The sequence below is a fragment of the Hemiscyllium ocellatum genome, chromosome 29 (assembly GCF_020745735.1).
Source record: "Hemiscyllium ocellatum isolate sHemOce1 chromosome 29, sHemOce1.pat.X.cur, whole genome shotgun sequence".
NCBI classification, from domain to species: Eukaryota; Metazoa; Chordata; class Chondrichthyes; order Orectolobiformes; family Hemiscylliidae; genus Hemiscyllium; species Hemiscyllium ocellatum.
The window spans coordinates 15,987,537-16,010,820 of record NC_083429.1 but is presented as its reverse complement, the minus strand read 5'-3'; the positions used below and the strand labels follow the sequence as shown (position 1 = coordinate 16,010,820).

The window sequence follows — 23,284 nt, the reverse complement described above, 5'->3', positions numbered from 1 at the left end:
AATGAGGAGAAAGGAGAAAGAAAAGCAGCCAGGACTGGAAAGTGAGCTCAAATTAGAACAACTCCAAAGACAGGGAAATTACAGAACATGAATTTGCTATGAAACAACAGTAACCTGGGAAAGGTCACTGCTGTGAGAGAACAGACAGACAGACAGCAAAGTAATAAAGTAGAAAGGTTTGAACCACAAGTGATAGAAAGAAAGTAACATGTGTCCATTGTAATGAAACTGGAAGCAGCAGGTCAACTGCTGAAAGTTAAACTAAAACCTGACTGAGCAGGATAAATATCTTAAGAATCTTCAACTGGGATATCAGAAAATGAAGAAGGAATTAAAACTATAGTAGTAATATAAAATGAACATGTTTTCTTGAAATGTTCTCAGAAAGAGAAGATGGCTAAGGACAATCATGGAAATGTTTTTTTCAAGAAATGGAAAGGAAAACCAAGCTGCTGGAGGTTATGAATAGTTTATCTCAAAAGGGAAGGGATTTGCTTATACTTCAAATCAAGGAAGTAACCAATAAAAAGAGAGAAAGTAAGTCACTGATGCTGACTCATCTTCTAAAATGGTGAATGAAGAAGAAAATATTAATTGGCAATATACAAGGAGGTTGCAAACCAGATCCATTGTATTGTTTTGATTAAAGAGTCACTCAGTAAATGGAGTTGTCATCCTGGAAGTAGTAAAACAAATTCCTACAGAAGTAACTGAGGATGGCATGGTGACTCAGTGGTCAGGACTGCTGCTCTACGGTGCCAGGGACCCAGGTTTATTTCGAGCCTACGGCAACTGTGTGGAGTTTGCACGTTCTCCTCGTATCTGCATGGATCTCAATGAGTGCTCCAGTTTCCTCCAACAGTCCAAAGATCTGCAGGTTAAGTGGTCTGGCCATGCTAAATTTCCCCATGATGTTGAGGGATGTGCAAGCTACATGGGTTATCTGTGGTAACAGAGATAGGGTAAGGGTCTAGGCAGGATATTTCTCAGAGGATCAGTGCAGACTTGATGGGCTAAATGGCATCTTTCAGCACTGTAGGGACTCTATGATTAACTAGTTTGGGAAATGATCTGGCAGGTTCAAGAATATTGGCTTCACCAAAGTTTGGGAGAACAAGCAGTGGAGTAAAAGAACTTGTGATGTTCCTTATTAGATTAGATTCTCTCTACATTGTGGAAACAGGCCCTTCGGCCAAACCAGTCCACACCGACCCTCCGAAGAGTAACCCACCCAGACCCATTTCCCTCTGACTAATGCACCTAACACTATGGGCAATTTAGCATGGCCAATTCACCTGACCTGCACATCTTTGGATGATGGAAGGAAACTGGAGCACCCGGAGGAAACCCATGCAGACACGGGGAGAATGTGCAAACTACACACAGACAGTCACCCGAGGCTGGAATCGAACCTGGGATCCTGGTGCGGTGAGGCTGCAGTGCTAACCACTGAGCGACTGTGCCGTCCTAAAAGTTATTAGATTAGATACAGGTCCTTCTGCCCAACCAGTCCACACCGACCCTCCGAAGAGTAACCTACCCAGACCCATTTCCCTCTGACTAATGCATCTACCTCCATGGGCAATTTAGCATGGCCAATTCACCTGACCTGCACATCTTTGGACTGTGGGAGTAAACCGGAGCACCCAGAGGAAACCCATGCAGACATGGGGTAAACTCCACACAGACAGTCGCCCAAGGCTGGAATTGATCGTGGGACCCTGGTGCTGTGATGGATAGTAGTCCATCAGGTGGTAGTTCAATCTGAATGTCATAATGAAATATTACAAGTTGCTCACGGAATTCCAGCGACACGTCACTTAGGTATTTGATATAAACAGTTTAAAATATTAAAATGTTCCTATTGGATAGGATTCCAAAGTTACTAACTGCCATTACAGATGCTCTGAATGAGTCCACAGGGTTTGGTTCTTTTGAACTATTATATGAATAAAAGTTAAGAGGACTATTGAAATTGACTAACAAGAAATTGATGGTCTCTGATCTTTGGTCTATGCTTTCAACTCATGTTTCTAATTCGAGAAAGAAACTAAGCTAAACATGTGAGTTGGCTAAAGAGCATCTGAAAGGTGCACAACAAACAAATGAAAACTAGAGCAAACCAAAAGGTACAAGTCTGAAATACTGTTGCTGGAGACAAAGTTTTAAAGTTATTACTTATCTCTTGGGAACCATTCAATGCAAAGTTTAAATCAAAACAAAATTCAAGGATGTGAATTATTTGGTGAGTACTCCAGACAACAGGAAGAATCAGTAAACGTGCGAAGTCAACATCTAAGGTGTTATGACAGGGACAACAATCAGGAGACAAGTTTACTCATGGAAATGAAAAAGATAGCGAGTGACACAGAGATATCAAAACAATTGTGGAATGAACCAGCAATTGAAAATTTTTAAAAATTGACAGTCCAACAATCAATTTGGAAAACTGAAGTTAGATAACAATGTTTCATCTTCCAGTAAACTATTAAAGTGACTTTTGAAGGTTATTACACAAGTGCAAACCAATTTGCTGGAAAAGGTAAGGAAAAATGGCTGTTCATAAAATTAATGTGCATCATCAATAAGACAACACCCCTATGGGTCAATCCAGAGATGTTAGCTCAGGTTTTTAAAATTCATTTGTGGGATGTGGGTGTCGCTGACTGGGCCCAACATTTATTGCCCATCCCAGTTGCCACTAGGGGTGGTGGTGGTGAGCTGCCTTCTTGACCCACAATCCCAGTGAGGGAAGGGTGATATATTTCCAAGTCAGGATGGTGAGTGGCTTGGAGGGGAACTTGAAGGTGGTGGTGTTCCGTTATAGCTAATGCCCTTGTCCTTCTAGGTGGAAGTGATCCTGGGTTTGGAATGTGCTATCTAAGGATTTTGGTGAATTTTTGCAGTGTGTCTTGTAGATAGTACATTTCTGCTACTGAGCATTGGTGATGGAGAGAGTGGATGCTTGTGGATGTGGTCCCAGTCAGATGGGCTGCATTGTCCTGGAAGGTGTCAAGCTTCTTGATTGATATTAGAGCTGCACTCATTCAGGCAAGAGGGGAGTATTTCATCATATTCCTGACTTTTACCTTGTAGATGGTGAAGAGGCTTTGGTGAGTCAGGAGGTGAGTTACTTGCCACAGTATTCCAAGCCTCTGACCTGCACTTGTAGCTACTGTGTTCATAGAGTCATACCAGTCATACATCACATAAACAGACCCTTCAGTCCAACCAGTCCATGCAGAACATAAATCCAAACTAAACTAGTTCTGTTCCTGGCCAACATACCTCCAAACATTTCCTATTCATGTATCTATCCAAATCATCTTTTAAACGTTGCAATTGTGACTGCATCCACCACTTCCTCAAAGTTCATTCCACTCATGAGCCACTGTGTAAAAAAAAAAAATTGCCTCTCATGTCTTTTTTAAATCTCTGTCTTCTCACCTTAAAAACGTGGCTTAGGAGTTTCTGGTCAATGATAGCTTAGTGGTATTATCGCTAGACTATTCATGCAGAAACTTAGCTGGGGACCCGGGTTCAAATCCCGCCACGGCAGATGGTGGAAGCTTAATTCAATTAAAAGAAAATCTGGAATTAAGAATCTACTGACCATCATGAAACTATTGTCAATTGCTGGAAAAACCCATTTGCCTCACTAATGTTTTTCAGGGAAAGAAATCTGACATCCTCACCTGATCTAGCTTACATGTGACTCCAATGTGATTAACTCTCAATTTGGCCCTCTGAAATGGCCAAACTAGCCATTCAGTTGAAACAATCGCTACAAAAGTCTCAAAGAAATGAAACCAGATGAATCACATGGAATTGACCTAGGCACCAGTAAAGAAAAACAGCAGAAACGGCCCTGTCGATCCTGCAAAGTCCTCATTGACATCTGGGGGCTAGTGCCAACATTGGGAGAGTTGTCACAACCTAGTCAAGCAACAACCTGACATAGTCGTACACACAGAATCATACCTTACAGTGTCCCAGATATCGCTATCTCCATCCCTGGATATGGCCTGTCCCACCAGCAGGACAGACCCAGTAGGCGTGGCAGCAGAGTGGTATATACAGGGGAACCTCGATTATCCGAACAAGATGGGCGGACACTATTTCATTTGGATAATCAGTTAATCGATTAAATATCTTTCCTCTGGGGTTTGGAATTTTTAAAAGTCTGCTTCCCATTCAGGAGACTAGAAGCAGTACACAGCACGCGAGATCCCGCCCAACACTGCCCTCCCACCCGTCCCCAGAACCCCTTGCTAGATTGCCTGCCCCCTGCTTCCCAGCACAAAGCGCACAAGCCCTTGCCCCCAAAAATCCCGGCCTGCCCCCAGAACCCCTTGCAACACTGCTTGCCCCCCCAACCCGGTTCAACACCACGCCCCCACCTCCCAGCACAAAGCGCACGAGCCCCCGCCCACAACACCTCACCGTCCGCCCCCAGAATCCTGTCCAACACCACCCCCCCGCTCCCAACACTGTGCAACCCCATTTCCCCCCCCCCCCGGAAAGGCATCCAACCCCTCCCCACCCCAGACTGAATCCCAACCAATCCCGCCACACCCCCCAGCCCACCAATCCCGCCGCCCCCGCCCCCCAATCCCATCCAACCCCAGCCCGCTCCCACTCCAATCCCATCCAACACCGACCCCCCCCCCCCCCCCCTTCGGGGCAGGTGGAATGTACACCAACAATAGTGCACACACACAGCCAAAGCCACAGCCACACACACAACTTTTTACTGCAATGTTTGGACAGGTTCCACATTTACCCTGTACAGGACAATGTTAGAGTGATTATCTGGGGACGGTGGGGGGGGGGGGTGGGGGTGTGTTTAGGGTACACTCCTCTGTAGAACTCCAGGGAAAGTGTGGGGAGATGGCAGGAGGGGGGAGGTCAGTCATTTGAGGAGAGTGCCTGTTTAATCACTGTGAGCAAAGGATGCAATGACTGTTGGAAACACATCCTTTATGTAATGCTTCTGTCAAGATCTCCTTCAGATAATCCGATTTTTGGATCATTGGTATCTGGATAATTGAGATTTTTCTGTACTCAGGAGGGAGTTGCCCTAGGAACCTTCAATGTTGACTTCTGTCTCCATGAAATCTCATGGGTTCAGGTTAAACATGGGCAAGGAAACCTCCTGCTGATTACCTTCCTCCCTCACCTGATGAATTGGTACTCCTTCATGTTGAACACTTAGAGGAAGCACTGAGGATATTGTGCAAAAGCACAATAAATGAGAGGAAAAAGGTGAGAGAAAAGACAATGGTATTATGAATTACAGTAGCTGGAGTTCACTTATTTTGATGGTGCCAAAACAGGATAGATCACAAAGGTTTTTTTTAGATTAGATTACTTACAGTGTGGAAACAGGCCCTTCGGCCCAACCAGTCCACACCGACCCGCCGAAGCGCAACCCACCCATACCCCTACCCCTACATATACCCCTTACCTAACACTATGGGCAATTTAGCATGGCCAATTCACCTGACCCGCACATCTTTGGACTGTGGGAGGAAACCGGAACACCCGGAGGAAACCCACGCAGACACGGGGAGAACGTGCAAACTCCACACAGTCAGTCGCCTGAGGTGGGAATTGAACCCAGGTCCCTGGCGCTGTGAGGCAGCAGTGCTAACCACTGTGCCACTGTGCCGCCCATTGTGTGTTGGTTATCACAATCTCAAAGCAATAAAAAGTGGGAAAGCTGCTCACGTCCTATTTTGAGACTAGAGGACTGCATTGAATGAATTGGACATAAACAAATTATCACAAAATTTCTCTTTAAATTTTATCTTTAAATATATATACATGGGATATATATTTCCTGAGAAACACCACAAATGATGAAATTCATAAGCGTGGTGGTCATTCTAAAATAGGTTAAAAATCAGGATATGCGAATGTTGATTCTTGTTTATACTTATTTTTTGACATGGATCGGCAAATTTGTGGTTTTGCAAATCCAGAAGATTTACAGTAGTTTGCTTTCTTCTGTTTTCACCTCTTTTGCTTCAGTTTTCATTGTTAAACTTGAACGTGCAGCGTTGTGTGTTTATGTTCAATGAAATGCCACTTTTGTTAAAACCAAGCTTTGATCGATCAATATAGATTGCAATATTAGCTAGGATCATTACACCATAAAAATATTAACATTAAAATGTCACAAAGGGAAAAGCAAAACAACAGAGGCTGGTTCGCAGGTGGAATAAACTCCAGAGGAAGTGTTGGATATGAGTACAGTTACAATGCTTAAAAGATATTTAAATAGGACAGGTTTGGAGGGATATGGGCCAGGAGCAGGCAGTGGGACTAGATTAGTTCGGCAAGGATTGGTTGGACCGAATGGTGTGTTTCCATGCTGTATGACTCTATAACATGGGTTAAAAAGTGATTATCAACTTATCTATGTATGACTTCAAATTGCAAACAATTTCTTAATCACTGATACTCAGCGTACTCAAACACTAAAACAACACATGCCATTCCCCGTTATCCCAATCTCTCGATCCCATCCTGTATTACCTGTGTAGCCTGTCCTTGTTGTTGAAGCTGCTGGAGTTGCTGTGCTGTGACAAAGCTGACAGGTTTGTTCCCAGCGATTAGTTTGGTCCCTGCTGGCATGGTCGTGAGAATGATGTTTCTGCCAAGTCCACTGATACTAGAAAGAGATAATACTCATTGAGAAATTGTTGCAATTTCAGAACTTAAATATAGTGCTACACTATCGGGTTCTCTCTCTCTTTCTGAATAGTTCCATGTGTCTTCAACATTCTTTGGCTCATCACTACATGGCCACTGATCATATTGTTTGACAGTGAGTATTGAAATGTTCACCACACAGCCAAGACTTGTCCTTGCTGCAAGGGTGACCACACCTTCCTGTAGGGTTCACCCAGCAGCTACCTGGTAGAATCCTTGAAAATACTCTTCAATAAAGCTGCATGTTTCTAAACTGACGTTACCAGCTGGAGGCTATTCAACTTGCTCAGCCTGTTCCAGCATTGATTTGTACCCGAAACCTGCCTACCTGCTTTCATTTCATGACTCTTAGTGTTCTTGCTCTATCAATCTCAGTTCTAAAATTTTCAATTTTACCACAGACTCAGCAGCCTTTTAGGAGCTAATGCCCACCAGATTTCTACTGTCCATTGAGAGGGGAAGTGCTTCCTGATGTCATCCCTAAACATCATGACTGTAATTTTAAGATTCTGATCCCTCATTCTGGATTCTCCCAACCATGAAAATTGTTTCTTTTCATAAAAAACAAAAAAAACCCACCTTAAGCACCTCAATTACCATGAAATGGTAATAGCACAGATAGAGGCCATTCAGTTGTAACCACCTTAAACACCTCAATTACCATGAAATAGCACAGATAGAGGCCGCTGTGCCACTCTCTGTAAGAACATTTCTGCTAGCCCCAATTTCCCGACTACTCTCTGTCGCTGTGCAAATCTTTCCTCATTAGACAATTCTCTTTTGAAAGTCATTATTGAATCTGCAGTCACCACACTTTCAGGCAGTGAATTCCAGAACTTAACCACTTGCTGCATGAAAAATGCGTTCTCATGTCATCTTTGATTCTTTTGCTAATCACTCCAAATCTCTGTTCTCTGGCTCTCAACTCCTTTGCCAATGCGAACTGTTTTCTCTATTGACTCTATCTAAACAAGTGAATTTTGAAAACCTCTAAAAAAAATCTCCTCTTATTCAAGGAAAACAGTCAGGGCAGCACAGTGGCTCAAGGACGATATGGTGCCTCAGTGGTTAGCATTGCTGCCTCACAGTACCAGGGAGCCAGGTTCGATGCCAGCCTCGGGGTACTGTCTGTGTGGAGTTTGCACATTTTCCCCGTGTCTGTGTGGGTTTCCTCTGGGTGCTCCGGTTTCCTCTCACATTCCATAGATGTGCAGGTCAGGTGAATTGGCCACACCAAATTGCCCATAGTGTTAGGTGCATTATTGAAGGATAAATATAGGGTAGGGGAATGAGTCTCTTAGGAGTGTTGGTGTGGACTTGTTGGGCCGAAGGGCCTGTTTCCCTACTGTAGGGAATCTAATCTAATGTAATGTAATGTATTGTTATCCTTTGTTGTCAGCAAATTTTGCAATTGTGCCCTGTATGCCCTAGTCTAAATAATTAACAGAGATCAAGAAAACCAGCGGTCCCTGTATTGTTGCCTCTGGGAAACACAACTGTATATCTTCTTTCAGTCAAAAGATGCTAATTTCTCACTGCACTCCACTCAGTATTCATTCCCTTTTATCCTGTGGATCTAAACATTGCTGACAAACCAATTATGAGGGGCTCTTATCAAATATTGCAAGTCCATGTAGCCGCATAAAACCACAGTGGCTTTGTCAATCTTTCTGCTATCACATGAAAAACAAAATCATTTTTGTTTAGCAAAATTCGTCTTTAACACATCCATGCTGGCTTTCCATAATTTATATTCCTTTGTCCTAGCGATTGTTAATTTTGTCTCAGATTATTGTTTATAAAAGATTTTCCAATATCAAGAATTAGATTAGCTCTTGATCTTCTCTACTGAAGTAATCACAAACCTAGGGTATACTTCCTGTCCCTGTAATTGAATTCTCTAGCTTGGTTTGCCCAACAATGCAGACTAGTAATGAAATTTGATCCTTTCTCATTTTAGGGAAAAGGCACACCAATTATCCTGGTGTGGCCTGTGTAGTTAAAAAGTCAATTTCCATGTGCTGAATTAGGAAGAGATTTTCAGAGACTTTTAAGGGTTTTGTTGTTATTCTATAGTTTAAACAGGCAGATCAGTTTCCACCTTTCCCTTTTAGACTATCTCTGTCTAGAAGGAACTCCTCACTAGGCAAAAAACATGGAAAATAGCTGCAGGAGTAGGCCATTCGGCCCTTTGAGCCTGTAACACCATTCAATGTGATCATGCAATCTCAGTATCCCATTCCCGCTTTCCTTCCATACCCCTTGATCTCTTTAGCTGCAAGGACCACTTCCAGCTCCCCCTTGAATACATTTAACGAATTGACCCTAACAACTTTCTGCAGCAGAGAATACCACAGGTTCATTACTCTTGAGTGAAAAAATTCTTCCTCATCTCAGTCCTGAATGGCTTACCCCTTGCTCTTAGACTGTGACCTCAAGTTCCTGACTTCCCCATCATCAGGAACATTCTTCCTGCATCCAGCCTGTCCAGTCTCATCAGGATTTTATATGTTTCTTTGAGATCCCTCCTCATTCTTCTAAATTCCAGTGAGTACAAGCCTAATTGATTCAGTCATTCTACATATATCAGTCTGGCCATCCCAGGAATCAGTCTGGTGAACCTTCACTGGACTCCCTCAATAGCAAGAATGTCCCTCCTCAGACGAGGAGACCCAAAACTGCGCAGAATACTCAATGTGTGGCCTCACCAATGCCCTGTATAACTGCAGCAAGACATCCCTACTCAAATCCTCTCAGTATGAAGGCCAGCATGTCATTAGCTTTCCTCACCACCTGCTTCACCTACATGACAACCTTCAGCAACTGTTCCACCGTGACACCCAGGTCTCATCTTTTCCTAAACTGCCACCATTCAGATAATAATCTGTCTTCCTGTTTTTGCCACAAAAAATGGATAACCTCACATTTATCTACATCATATTGCATTTGCCAAATATTTATCCACTCAGCCAGTCTGTCCAAATCACCCTGCAGCCTCTCAGCATCCTCTTCACAGCACACACTGCTACCTAGCTTATGTCATCTGCAGTTCAGAGGTATTTCATTCAATTCCTTAATCCAAATTGTTAATGTATACTGTGAACAGCTGGGGTGTCAGCACTGAACTCTGTGGTACTCCACTCCTTGCTGACTGCCACTTTGAAAAGGACCCATTTATTCCAATTCTCTGCTTCCTGTCTGCCAACCTGTTCCCTATCCACATCAACACATTACCTCCACTATCATGAGTTTTAATTTTTCTTACTAATCTCTTGTATGGAACTTTGTCAAAAGCCTTTTGACAATCCTGATACACAACATTCACTTGTCAGCTCTACAGCCACATCCTGAAATATTCTATAAGATGTGTCAAGCATGATTTCCCTTTAGTGAACTCATGCTGACTTGGATCGATCCTGTCACCGCTTTCCAAATGCTCAGTTATTACATCTGTAATGATTGACCTCAGCATTTCCCCACCATCAATGGTAAGGCTAGCTGGCTTATAATTCCAAGTTTTCTCTGTCCCTCCTTTTTTAACAAGTGGGGTTACATTAGCTACCCTCCAGTCCATTGGAACTCTTCCAGAGTCTACAGAATGCTGGAAAATGATCACCAATAAATCTGTTATTTCTAGGGTCATTTTCTTAAGTACTCTGGGATGCAGAGCATCGGACCCTGGGGACTTATCGGGTTTTCATTCCATCAATTTCCGCAATACCATTTCCTGATGAATAAGGATTTCCTTCAGTTCCTTCTTCATGCTTGACCCTCTGTCCTCTAGCATTTCTGGAAGGTTATTTCTGTCCTCTTTAGTGAAGATAGATCCAAAATATTTGTTCAACTGATTTGCCATCTCTTTGTCGTCCATTATGAATTCACCAGATTCTAACTGCAAGGGACCTACGTTCATCTTCACCAGTCTTTTTCTCTTCACGCCTACTGAAGCTTTTGCAGTCAATTTTATGTTTTCCACCAGCTTACTTTCATATTCTAGTTTCCCCTTCCAAATTTAATTCATTATTCTCCTCTGTTGAAGTTTTAATTTCTCCCAATCCTCAGGTTTATTGCTTTATCTGACCAATTTATTTGCCTCCTGTTTATTAGATTAGATTAGATTAGATTCCCTACAGTGCGGAAATAGGCCTTTCGGCCCAACAAGCCCACACCGACCCTCTGAAGAGTAACCCACCCAGACCCATTTCCTTCTGACTAATGTACGTAACACGGCAATTTCGCACGGCCAATTTACCTGTCCTGCACATCTTTTGGACTGTGGGAGGAAACCAGAGCACCCGGAGGAAACCCACGCAGACATGGGGAGAATGTTCAAACTCCACACAGACAGTTGCCCGAGGCTGGAAACGAACCTGGGACCTTGATGCTGTGAGGCAGCAGTGCTAACTGTGCCGCCTCACTGTTTTAGCTTTAACACTGTTCCTAATTTCTCTTATTAGCCATGGTTCCCTATATTACTCTAACATCAGACTGGGGTGTACAATTTTTGAAGTTCATCCATATGTTCTTTTAATGGCTGCCATTGCCTATCCACCATCAACTCCTTAAATATGCTTGGTCAGCTTATCCTAGCCAATTCATGCCTCATACCATCAAAGTTAGATTTGTCTACAGTCAGGACCTAATTTCAGACTTAACTATGTCACTCTTCATCTTAATGAAGAATTCTACCATATCATGGTCACTTTTTCCCAAAGGATCTCGCACCACAATGTTATTAATTAATCCTCGCTCATTACACAATACCCAGTCAAGGATGTCTTGCTCTCTTGTTGGTTCCTTGACATATTGGTCAAGGAAGCCATCCCTCACACATTCCAGGAAATCCTCCTCCAATGCATTGCTACCAGTTTGGTTAGTCCAATCAATATGCAGATTAAGGTCAACTACCTGCTGTATCCCTTCTGCATGTATCTCTAATTTCCAGTTTGATACAATCCCCAATCTCAGAATTCCCACTAATGTCTGTTTCCCTTTGGTGTTCCATAGTTACACCCATACAGATTCCACATCTCCCAGGCTAACATCACCCTTTACCCAGTGTTCTCCTTAACCAGCAACACTACCTCAGCTCTCTTTTCTTTCTATCCATTGTTCCTGAAAATTGAATAAACCTGAATGTTGACTTCCCATCTTTAGTCACCCAGGAGCCAGGTCTCTGTGATCCCAATTACATCATATCCATTAATATCTGTCTATGCAGTTGATTCATCCACCTTATTACAAATACTCCTCGCATTGAGAGACAGAGTCTTCAGCCTCATTTTTTTGACATTTATTACTCTTTTAGAATCATGGGGTAACATGGTCCTTTTTGATTTTTGTTGATGGTTTCTCTGCCTTCTACTTTCACTTTTTCCCTTACTGTTTTTTGTTCCTGTCCCCACTTTACTTCCCTCTGAGTTTCTGCATTGGTTCCTATTTACCTGTCACATTAGTTTAAACCCACTCCAACAGCATGTGCAAACAATGGTTCCATTCCTATTCAGATTCAGACTGTCCAGTTTGTACTGGTCCAACCACCCCCAGAACCCAGCTTCAATGTCCCATGAATTTGAATCCCTCCCTCTTGCAAAATCCTTCAAGCCCACATTCGTCTTAGCTGTCCTGCTATTCCTACTCTGGCTAGCATACAGCACTGGTAGCAATCCCAAGATTACTACCTTTGAGGTTCTACTTTTTAGTTTAACTCCTAAATGCCTAAATTCAATTTGTAGGACCTCATCCTTTTTTTATTAAAACTATATATTTGCTACCTATATCTGCTATAACAGTTAGCTGTTCACCCTCCCTCTCCAGAATGTCTTCCGCCGCTCTGAAACACGGAGTCACACGGAAATGGACCCTTCAGTCCAACTCAACCATGCCACCAGATAACCGAACCTAATCTAGTCCCATTTGCCAGCACATGGCCCATATTCCCCTAAACCCTTCCTATGCATACAAAGCATCTATACATCTTTTAGATATTGTAATTGTATCAGCCTCCATCACTTCCCTTTGGCAGCTCATTCCATATACTTTGCATGAAAAAGTTGCCCCTTAGGTCCCTTTTAAATCTTTCCCCTCTCACCCTAAACTTATGCTCTCTGGTTCTGGACTCCCCCAACCTAGGGAAGAGACTTTTGTCTATTTACCCTATCCATGGCCCTCATAATTTTATAAACCTCTATAAGGTCACCCGTCAGCCTCAGACACTCCAGGGAAAACAGCCCCAGCCTAATCAGTCTCTTCCTTTGAGCTTAAATCCTCCAACCCTGGCAACATCCTTGTAAATCTTCCCTGAACCCTTTCAAGTTTCATGACATCTTTCCTTTAGATGGGAGACCAGAATTGCACATAATATTCCAAAAGCAGCCTAACCGATATCATGTACAGATGCAACATCACCTCTCAATGTTCGAACCAATAATGTGGAGGAGCTGGTGTTTGACAGGTGTAGAAAAAGTTAAAAAATCTCACAACACCAGGTTATAATACAACAAGTTTATTTGGAAGCCCAAGCTTTCGGAGGGTTGCTCCTTCATCAGGTACCTAACAAAGAAGCAGTGGTCCGAATGCTTGTACTTCCAAATAAACCTGTTGGGAGTATAACCTGACTAATAAAGGAAAGCATTACGAAACATCTTCTTCACTATCCTATCTACCTGAGACTCTACTTTCAAGGAATGATGAACCTGCACTCCAAGATCTCTTTGTTCAGCAACACGCCCCAGGACCTTATATTAAAAGTCCTGCCCTCCTATATTCAGATCCAAATCATTTACATAAATGACAAAAAGCAGGGGTACCCAGCACAAATCCTTGTGGCACACACTGGTCACAGGCCTCCAGTCTGAAAAGTAGCCTTCCACCACCACCCTTTTGTCTTCTACCTTCGAGCCAGTTCTGTATCCAAATGGCTAGTTCTCCCTGCATTCCATGTGATCTAATCTTGCTAACCAGTCTCCCATGGGGAACCTTGTTGAACCTTACTAAAGTTCTTAGAGATCATGTCCACTGTTCTTCTTTCATCAATCCTCTTCGTTACTTTTTCAAAAAACACAAATTAGTAAGACGTGATTTCCCTTGCTCAAAGCCATATTGACTATCCCTAATCAGTAATTGCCAATCCAAATGCATGTAAATCCTATCCCTCAGGATTCCCTCCAACAACTTGCCCACCACTGATGTCAGGCTCACCACTCTTATCGATCCCTGGCTTTTCCTTACCACCTTCCTGAAATAGTGGCACCACATTAGCCAACCTCTAGCCTGTACTTGGCCTTATACCAGGAAAGCAACATAGCATCCTGGACTATCATTTATGGCTACAGAAATGCCTCTCTATTCCCCATAGCATTGAATTCCCAGTCACTATAACTCTGCCACACTTTCTCCTGCCCTCCTGTGCAACACAATGCAACACTGGGATCGGCTCAGGCTTGGAGGGCCGAAGGGCATCAATGTTCTTTGTTCTTTGTTTTTAACAGGCTGCTGCTGCCTTCCCTGATGAGCCATTTTCCCAGTGTCCAAAATGGTATATCTTTTTTGGAGGGAATTGACTGCAGGGGATCCCTGCACTACATTCCTATTCTTCCTCTATCTGTTGGTCACCCATGCGCTATCTTCCTCAGTAATTGTATCTGCAGTGTGATCAACTTACTGAATGTGCTATCTACGATTCCCTCAGCCTCACCAATACTCCAAAATGAATCCAGCCACAGCTCCAGTTTTGTGTTGACAGGATCTGCAGCTGGATACACTTCCTGCACACGAAGGAGTCAGGGACATTGGAGACCCAGCTTTTCTTTTTAAATACCCTACTTAGTAGCATCAACAAATTCGACCAATATATACAGAATTCCCGATTGACATTTGTTAAGGAAATCTAGAGGCACTAGTTCCGATCCCTGGGACACATCTTCTCAGCTCCACTTAATTCATCTGAGTTATTACCAGCCCTGCCTAGAATATCCCAGATTATTACTCACTTTGCTCCAAGATTCCCCTTGATGATTGGTCCTGCCATCACTCCTTTTCCTTTAAGTGGTTGGTTTAGTACTGATAAAGGCACAGTGATTGTCGCAGGCAGCTTTGTCTGCAGGATGAAATCAGAAACAAAGTCATTAGTTCACTATCAGGGACATGGGTTCCAGTTGCATTCAAGGTTACTTATCTGAGGTAATACCTTATTAACGTTTTGAGAGATAGCTCACCTGAGTAAGCACAGCATGATCCAAAAGGGAGAAATAGCCATCTGTGACAGTATACTTTAACAGTCACTCGTATACAGTGCTATCTATGAAAAGTGGTAATAACCTCAGGTACAGTCATTCCCATAGTGAATGTAAACAAATCTCACATGGCACTCCACTTGAAACTGCATATTAGCCACAATGTTGTTGTCAGGTCATACTTTTACAATGTCATTATACATTCTACTCCCAGATTTTGCAACCTATAAAACTTTGAATATTTCTAAAACATTCCTGACCCCATTCTATAAGAACATAAGAACTAGAAGCAGGAGTGGGCAATTCAGCACTTCCAAGCCTGATCTTCCATTTAATACAATAGTGGATGATTTAATCTCGGCCTTAACTTTACTTTCCTGCCTGCTTTCCATAACCCTTCAACCCATTACTAATTAAAAGCCTGTCTATCTCCTCCTTAAATTTACTCAATGTCCAGCACACTTTGAGGCAGTGTATTTTACTTTGAAATAAGTAATTTTTCATTATTTTTAAATTTGCTACCCTTATCCTGAAACGATGACTTCTCATTCCAGATTGGAACCCATGAGGATGTTTCCTCTCTACGTTTCATTTCTATATGTATTTTGTCAACCCCCTTTCACATTTTACATACTTCTATTAGGACTCTTCTCATTCTTCTAAACTCCAGGCAGCAAAGGCCTAAACTGCTTAATCTCTCTTCACGAAACGAACTGCTCATCCCTTGGAATCAGTGAACCTTCTCAACTATCCCAGTCCAACTACATTCCTTCTTAAGAAAGTGACCCAAAATTTTACACAATACTTCAGGTGCAGTCTCACAAATGCCTTGGACACTTTCCTACTTTTATACTCTATTCCTTTCGTAATAAATGCCAAAATGCTATTTGCCATTCCATTCTATTACCTGCTGTACCTGCATATTAGTTTTCTGCGATTCATGCACAAGGATGCACAGATCTCTCGACACTGAAACATTTTATTTCGATAACAATTTGTCTTTTTAGTCCTTTGATCAAAATGGATTAACTCACACCCATTCTCATTAAATTTACTTTCTCACTTATTTCATTGTCATCTGCAAAATTGGTTATAACACTTATGATCCCTGCTTCCAAGTCATGAGTACAGATTTTAAATAGTTATGGTCCAAGGATCAAATTCTGTGGCACACTGCAACTTACTGCCAATCAGAAAAAGATCCATTTATCCCGACTCTCTTCTGTTGGTTAGCCAATTCTATATCCAAGCTAATAAGTTACCTTTAGATAGCATGCCTTAGACTTTGTCTTTATAAAATCTTAGCCTTTTTTTACCTTTTACCATTTTTTTCTGGAATATATTCAAGTTGGGACCAATCGAGTATCTCAAACATCTGCCATTGCTCATCAATTCTCCTTACATTTAGTTCTCCAGTCCAATCCACTAGGGCCAAATCTGTCCTTATGCCAGAGGTTGAGATTCCAGTTTCTCACCCTCCAACTCAATTTGAAATTCTACTATGTTATGATCACTTTTTCCTAAAGATCCTATATCGTTAATTAATCCCACCGCGTTACACAATTGCAAACCAAAATAGCCTGCTCACTGGTTGGTTCCAAAACATATTGCTCCAAGAAACAATCTCTAATAGTCAAGAATTCTCCCTCGAGGCTACCTTTGCCATTTTGATCAATCCAAACTACATGCATATTAAAAACACCCATGATTATTGCTGTACATTTCTTATAAGCCCCAGAATGTCCTGGTTTTTTGGGAACCTATAGTTTAATCTCATCAAGGACTTTTTTTCCCTTGCTATTTCTTACTTGTACCCAGACGGAACCTAAGTCTTGATCTCTAGTGCTTGTATCATTTCTCACTTCAGCACTGATCTCTTCCTTAACTAACAAGCATCTTCCTTTTCCCACCTGCATATCCTTCCAAAGCAGTGAATACATTAAGATAGTGAAATCCTAAACCTGTACTTCCTGAGATTCATGCACGAAGATGCACTGTTTTTCTCCATTTGCAGTGCTAAATCATTCATTTTATTCCAAATGCTTTTTACTTCATTCAAAGCTGTATCATTGAGCCAGTATTGTCTCTCTATTTCTTCTCCCAAAATGCATGACCTCATTTTTCTGTACTGAAATTCATCTGCCAGCCCAACTTATCAATGTCCCTCTGAAATCACTTAGCATCATCCTCACAATTCATTATTCTCTCTAGTTTAGTAAAATTTACACACTTAGAGATTCTGCTGAACACCCACCTCTAAATTGTTTATATAAATCAGAAAAAGCAGATCCCAGGGGAACACCAATTTCAACTGGTCTTCAATCTAAGAAATGCCCATCTTTACTTATACTCTGTTTCTTACCTTTTAGCCAACTTTTAATCCAGATTGCCAAGGACACATGAATCCAAACATTTCTAATGTGCGAACTAACTTGCAATGTGGCACCATATCAATGCTTTATGAATGTCCAAATATATAATCCAAAGCACTACCCTTATCAAAGAGCTCAATCATATTTGCTAGACATGACCTGTCCTGAACAAAGCCATGTTGATTGCCTCGTATTAATTTATTTTTCTCTAAGTATATATATTTACCTCATTCCATATTATGGCCTCCATCATTTTTCCAGCAGTTTGATGTCAAGCTGACAGGTTTGCAGTTTCCTGAGTTATCTTTTGTCCCATTCTTAAACAATGTTGTCCCATTTGCACTTCTCCAGACTCCACAACTAATGCTGTCTTCACACCTGGAACACTTCAGTCAATGACCTTACAATTTTCTCCCTTCCCTTTCTTAGTGATCTAGGACATAACCCCATCCCACCTAGACCTGGCAACTTCTACCTGAAGTGCTGCCAGCCATTTTGTCAAATATTGTACTGCCCAGTTGCTTAATACCCACATTTTCTATTTTGGTAAAGACAGAAACGAAGTATTAATTTATTATCTCTGCCATACCTTTGCTTTAGTAAACAGTCTGATCCTAATGGATCCCACTATATCCTTCACTAATCTTTTACTATTAATATGCTTGAAGAATTTATACTATTTGTTTTAGCGCAGCCTGCTATCCTTTGCTAATGCTTCCTCTTAGCCTTAAGCTTCTTTCTTGCATTTGAGATATTCTTCCTAATTTCTGTTGCTATTATTACTCGAGTATGCATCATGAGCCTCCTTTTTCTTTCTTATTTTCTCATCAGTATCCCTAGTCATCCAGGGTGCTCTACCTTTGGATACTGAGTATGTATTTCTCATGAGCATGTACCTAGCTTGTGTCATATCCATCTTTCCTTTTAAAATTTTCCAATTTCATCCAGCAAAATGTGCTTCCAAGCAATCTGCTCCAGTTTAACAGTTAGACCTCTAAAATCTGCTTTTTTCCAGTCTGGGATCTTATTTCTCAAATGCTCCCTGACTCTGACATTCTCCCCTTGGCCCGCCTCGATTTCTAGGACCAGATGCAGCATAGCTTCTTTCTTGGTAGGACTGGACGTTTACTGTTCCACAACGTTCTTCTGCACACTTTAAAGGAATTTCTTCTCTTCCATGCCTCACACTCCATCTTCTTCCTAGTCTACCTTAGACTAATTGAAATAATCAACTATCACAACCTTACTTGTCCTGCCGGTTTCCATGATCTGCCAATAAATGCTCTCTTCTACTTCCTTCCCACTACCTTGAGGTCTACAATAAACACGTACCGGTCATCACTTGGTTTCGCACCTCCAACAACATAGATTCTAAGTTCCAAACTGCATCTCATTCATCTTTGACCAAGACTGTCACACCACATTCCTTTTACACATCCTGTTGCTATTAAAAATTCCTATAACCAGGATGTTAAGCATCAAGCCCTGCTCTAGTTTTATCAACGTTTATGACAATGCAACTATGCTTTATTCCCCCAGCGCAATTTCTGTTTCCAGTTCCTCAATTTTTTAAAACACTAATCTGTGCATACTGCCCTTTTCTCTTTCTTTCCCATTGGAAGACAGTCACTTCCTTGTTCACTGTCAACACTCAAACCTTCTCTCAATTCTTTTTTCCTGTTCTCCATTCTATCTCTTTTGCCTTCCCTGGTACTTTCAAAGCTAAGCCATTAGTCGACCCACTCCCGGCTTTTACAAATTCAAACTCAGCCACACCACACTGTTTACTCTCTCAGCCAGGTGATTAGTTCCAGTTCTGCTCAGGTCAAACTCATCTCTTCTGAACAGCTTTCTCCTTCCACAAAAGTGATTCCCAAATCTCAAAAATCTAAACCACTCTTTTCTACATCATCTCTCAAGCCATGTATTTACCTTTCTGATTCGATTGGAAAATTAGAAAATCAAAATTTTAGGAACATAGTAACAGGAGTAGTCCATTCAGTCACTTGAGCATATTTCCCTTTTCAATGGCTGACCTGTGGCCTAACTGCATACCCCTGCCTTCAGTCCCTTAATATCTTTGCTTAACAAAAAATTGTCTTCTCAGACTGAAAAGATTCTGTACCTCCACCACTTGTGAAACTGTTCTTCATGATTCATTGATGCAGTATGACGTTCATACATTCATAAGAACATAAGAGCTGGCCCTTAGCGCCTGCTCCACCATTCAATTAGATCATGGCCAATCTTTTCATGGACTCAGCACCACTTACCCGCATTTTCACCATAGCCCTGACTTCCTTTATTTTTCAAAAAAGTAACTACCTTAGCTTTAAAAGCAATAACGGAAGTAGCGTCAACCACTTCGGTCGGCAAGGAATTCCATAGATTAACAACCCTCTGGGTGATGAAGTTCCTTCTCAGTTCAGTTCTAAACCTGCTTCCTCTAATCTTGAGGCCATGCCCTTTTGTCCTAGTCTCACCCACCAGCAGAAACATCCAGTCTATTTGTATTTTACTGATTCCCTTCATAATTTTATATGTTCCTATAATATCCTCCCCTCATTGTTCTGAATTCTATTCAGCCTCTCCTCATAAGCCAACCCCTCAACTCCAGAATGAACCTAGTGAACTTCCTGTACGCCCCCACGAGTGCCAATACATCCTTTCTTAAGTAAGGAGACCAGATCTGCACACAGTACTCCAGGTGTGGCCTCACCACCACCCTGTACAGCTGCAACTCCAAATCATCTATATAAATTGTAAATAAGTGTGGTCCCAACACTGATCCCTCAGGCACACCATCCAGAATAGCACTCATTTATCCCCACTCTTTGCTTCCTGTTAGTCAACCAATCCTCTATCCATGCTAATACTCTACCCCTAACACCATGCATCCTTATCTTGTGCAGCAGCCGCATGCGCGACATCATGTCAAACCTTTTGGAAATCGAGGTACACCACATCTACTGGTTCCCCATTATCCACCTTGCTTGAAATATTTTCATAGAATTTCAAAAAGATTTGTGAAGCATGACCTGCCCTTCATGAAGCCATGCTGCGTCTGTACAATGGGACAATTTCTTTCCAAATGCGCTGCTATTTGTTCCTTGATAATAGACTCAAGCACCTTCCCCCCTTCTGTCCCTTCTTTTCACTTCTGGTAACTATCAGCTTCATTATTAACCTGCCTTCCCCTTTAACAAGATGTGACCAGTGGTGTCCCACAAATATCTGTGTTAAGGCCTCAATTTATACCAAGTTAGGTGACTTTATAAACAGTGAGGATGATAGTATAAATTTATAAAGGATTTTGGTTGACTATATGAACAGGCAAAACAATGGCAGATGGAGCTCGATGTAACCAAGTGTGAGATTATCCATTTTGGATTGGAAAAGGATAGATGATATGAGATTGAAAACAGTGGATGTCCAAAGAGACTTGGGAGTTCAGGTGCACAGATCCTTAAAATCTCACAAACAAAAAAACCCAAAAAGCTGGCCTTTTTTTTCCAAAGGACTTGAGCATAAGGGATGCAGACATTATGTTGCAGCTCCACAAATCGCTGGTTAGTCATCAGTTAGAGTACTGCAATCAGACCTGGGCATCACACCTTAGCAAGTATATACTAGGTTTACAAGGATGACTCCTGGTCTTTAGGAGTTAAGTTCTGAGGACATATTATAGAAATTGAGCCTCTTTTCTCCAGACTTGATAAGGTTAAGAGTGATCTTAAATCTTCAAGATCCTACCAGGAAAAGACAGGGTAGATAAAGGTAAACTGTTTCCATTGGTTGGAGATTCTAGATTGAAAGGCCAAGGTCTGAGAATTAGGGCTAGATTGTTCAAGAGAGATGCTAGGAGGCACTCCTACACATAAAGGGTGGTAGATGATTGGAACTCAGTTCCACAGCTGTTTTTCAAATGACTATCACCAGATCCTCCTTCAACATCATTTGTAGGAGTCATCACTGCCCCAAATTGCATTGGACAAGCCACACCAGTCCATGTCCATTGGGAGCAACACCTAACCAACATCCAGGGTTGGGCTAGTCAGTGGCAAGAAACAATCTGTGCATGCAAGTGCAAAACGATGAATAAGCAACAAAGAATCTAACCATCACATTTAAGAGCATTACCAACCTTGATCCTCCACTACTAACATCCCCAGAGTTACCATTGACCAGAAACTGAATTGCACTAGCTATTAAACTACTGAGCTATAATAACAGGTTAGAGACTGGGAGATCTATCACAAATAACGCATCTCCTCACTTTTGTTGTCTGCTCACGATCTAAAAGACATAAGTCAGGGCTTGCCGAGATGGAAGTAGTTTCAACAACTCTCAAAGGGCTCAACACCATCCAGGATAAAGCAGAACGACTGACTGGGACTAATTCACCATCAACATTCACTCCCATCAGCAACACACAATGGTGTACAAGATGCATTGCACTGCACCTTCAAACCCAAGTGATTTAGAACAAAAGCAGATTCATGTAAGTGTATACAGCTGCGGAGTTCCTCTTCACTCTGATTTATGTCTGGATCATTGTTGCATCACTGATGTTAGTTCAAAATGCTCAAACTCCCTTAAGGGCATTGTGGGTATTATCTACACCACTCTAACTGCAGCAGTTCAAGGAGGCAGCTTACCACCCAACTTCTCAGAGGCAACTAGGGATGGGACATAAGTACTGGCTAGCATTGCTGACATTAATTGAACAAATTTTTAAAAATGGAATGGCTACAAAAGTAAGCTTTCGGCTAGTCATATGGCAGTGTCTGAACTCCTAACCCTGACCATGGTCTATAAAGCGCAAGTTATGTATCTGATGGGGGTACTTTTCACAGACTAAATGGATACAGCTCCAACAATACTCAAGAAGTTCAAAGCCTGTCCAAGACAAAACAACTTCCCTAATCAACAACACAGCCATCTTCTTAAATATTTACTCTTGACTGCCACTTTCACGCAGTGGTGAAATGTGAAAAATCTGCAAGAGGCAATCTACAAGAAGCTGCCGAGGTTTCTTTGGCAGCTAGCCACAGATCAATGACCTCCACCACTTGGAACATGAACAACAAGTACACGGAAACACCATTATTTTCAGGTTCTCTTGTTAGGACTACATATTTATATATCAGGACCAAAAGTCTTTGAAGAGACATGTAATTGCAGGGAACTGTAATAAAAAGTCAAATGACTGTGGAAAATAGGCAAGCAAAGTTTTTAGAAAAGATGAGAGATGGGAGATGGGTCTTATGGATTTAATTGCTTAACAGACTTGATTTGGAAGAAATGGGGCCCATGCATTGAAGGTCCGTAAAACACAGGAGCAGAAGTAGGTCATTCAGCTCCATCAAGTCTAACCGAGCAACAGTCTTTGAACTATAATTCTGTTTCAGTACACACCTCGCTGTCAGTTAAAGGAACAAACCATAAAGAAGCAGGTAGCCACAACAGGAAGATCTCGCTCTCTTTCTTTTGGAAAAGAGAAAACCTAATAGCAGGACAAGCTGCACAGATCTCTTTTAGTATATCTTCTGGGAACAGGAAAAAGTTCCAGAAATCAGGCCCTTCAATTTCCTCATAAAATCTGAAAGATGATCTGTTATTTATAATCGACTGTTATCAAAACTAAAGCTGATCTACCTCTTATTGTCATAGATGGTCAGCATTCTGATCTCAATGACAGGAAAACAAGTGCAGCACAATAAGTCTTCCTCAATTTTTATTCGTTCAAATTGGATCTTCGGCCCACTGGGCTTTTTATTGCATCTGTATCTTGTATTATATCTTGTGATTGTGATTGTGTCTGTGTCTGGGATTATGTAGATATTGCTTAATTCTGCATAGGACAAGCTCTGCCAGTTTGTGTTTACGTCTCTGGGCTTGGAGAAAGTTTGTTGACGTAACCAATGTTCTATGTTTCAAAGGCAGTGCTGAACACATCAG

General features: G+C 41.8%; 1 protein-coding gene across 4 annotated transcripts in view; it reads right to left on the bottom strand.

The window, feature by feature from the left end:
* nfrkb (nuclear factor related to kappaB binding protein) overlaps positions 1 to 23,284 on the bottom strand; it is a 157,234-nt gene that overhangs the window by 5,036 nt on the left and 128,914 nt on the right. For all 4 annotated transcript variants that reach the window (XM_060846928.1, XM_060846930.1, XM_060846929.1 and 1 more), the window contains exons 24-25: positions 14,709 to 14,815; positions 6,541 to 6,676 (exon numbers count right to left, since the gene is read on the bottom strand). In XM_060846928.1, coding sequence (XP_060702911.1) covers positions 6,541 to 6,676; positions 14,709 to 14,815 — 243 coding nt within the window. The remainder of the gene's footprint in view (positions 1 to 6,540; positions 6,677 to 14,708; positions 14,816 to 23,284) is intronic.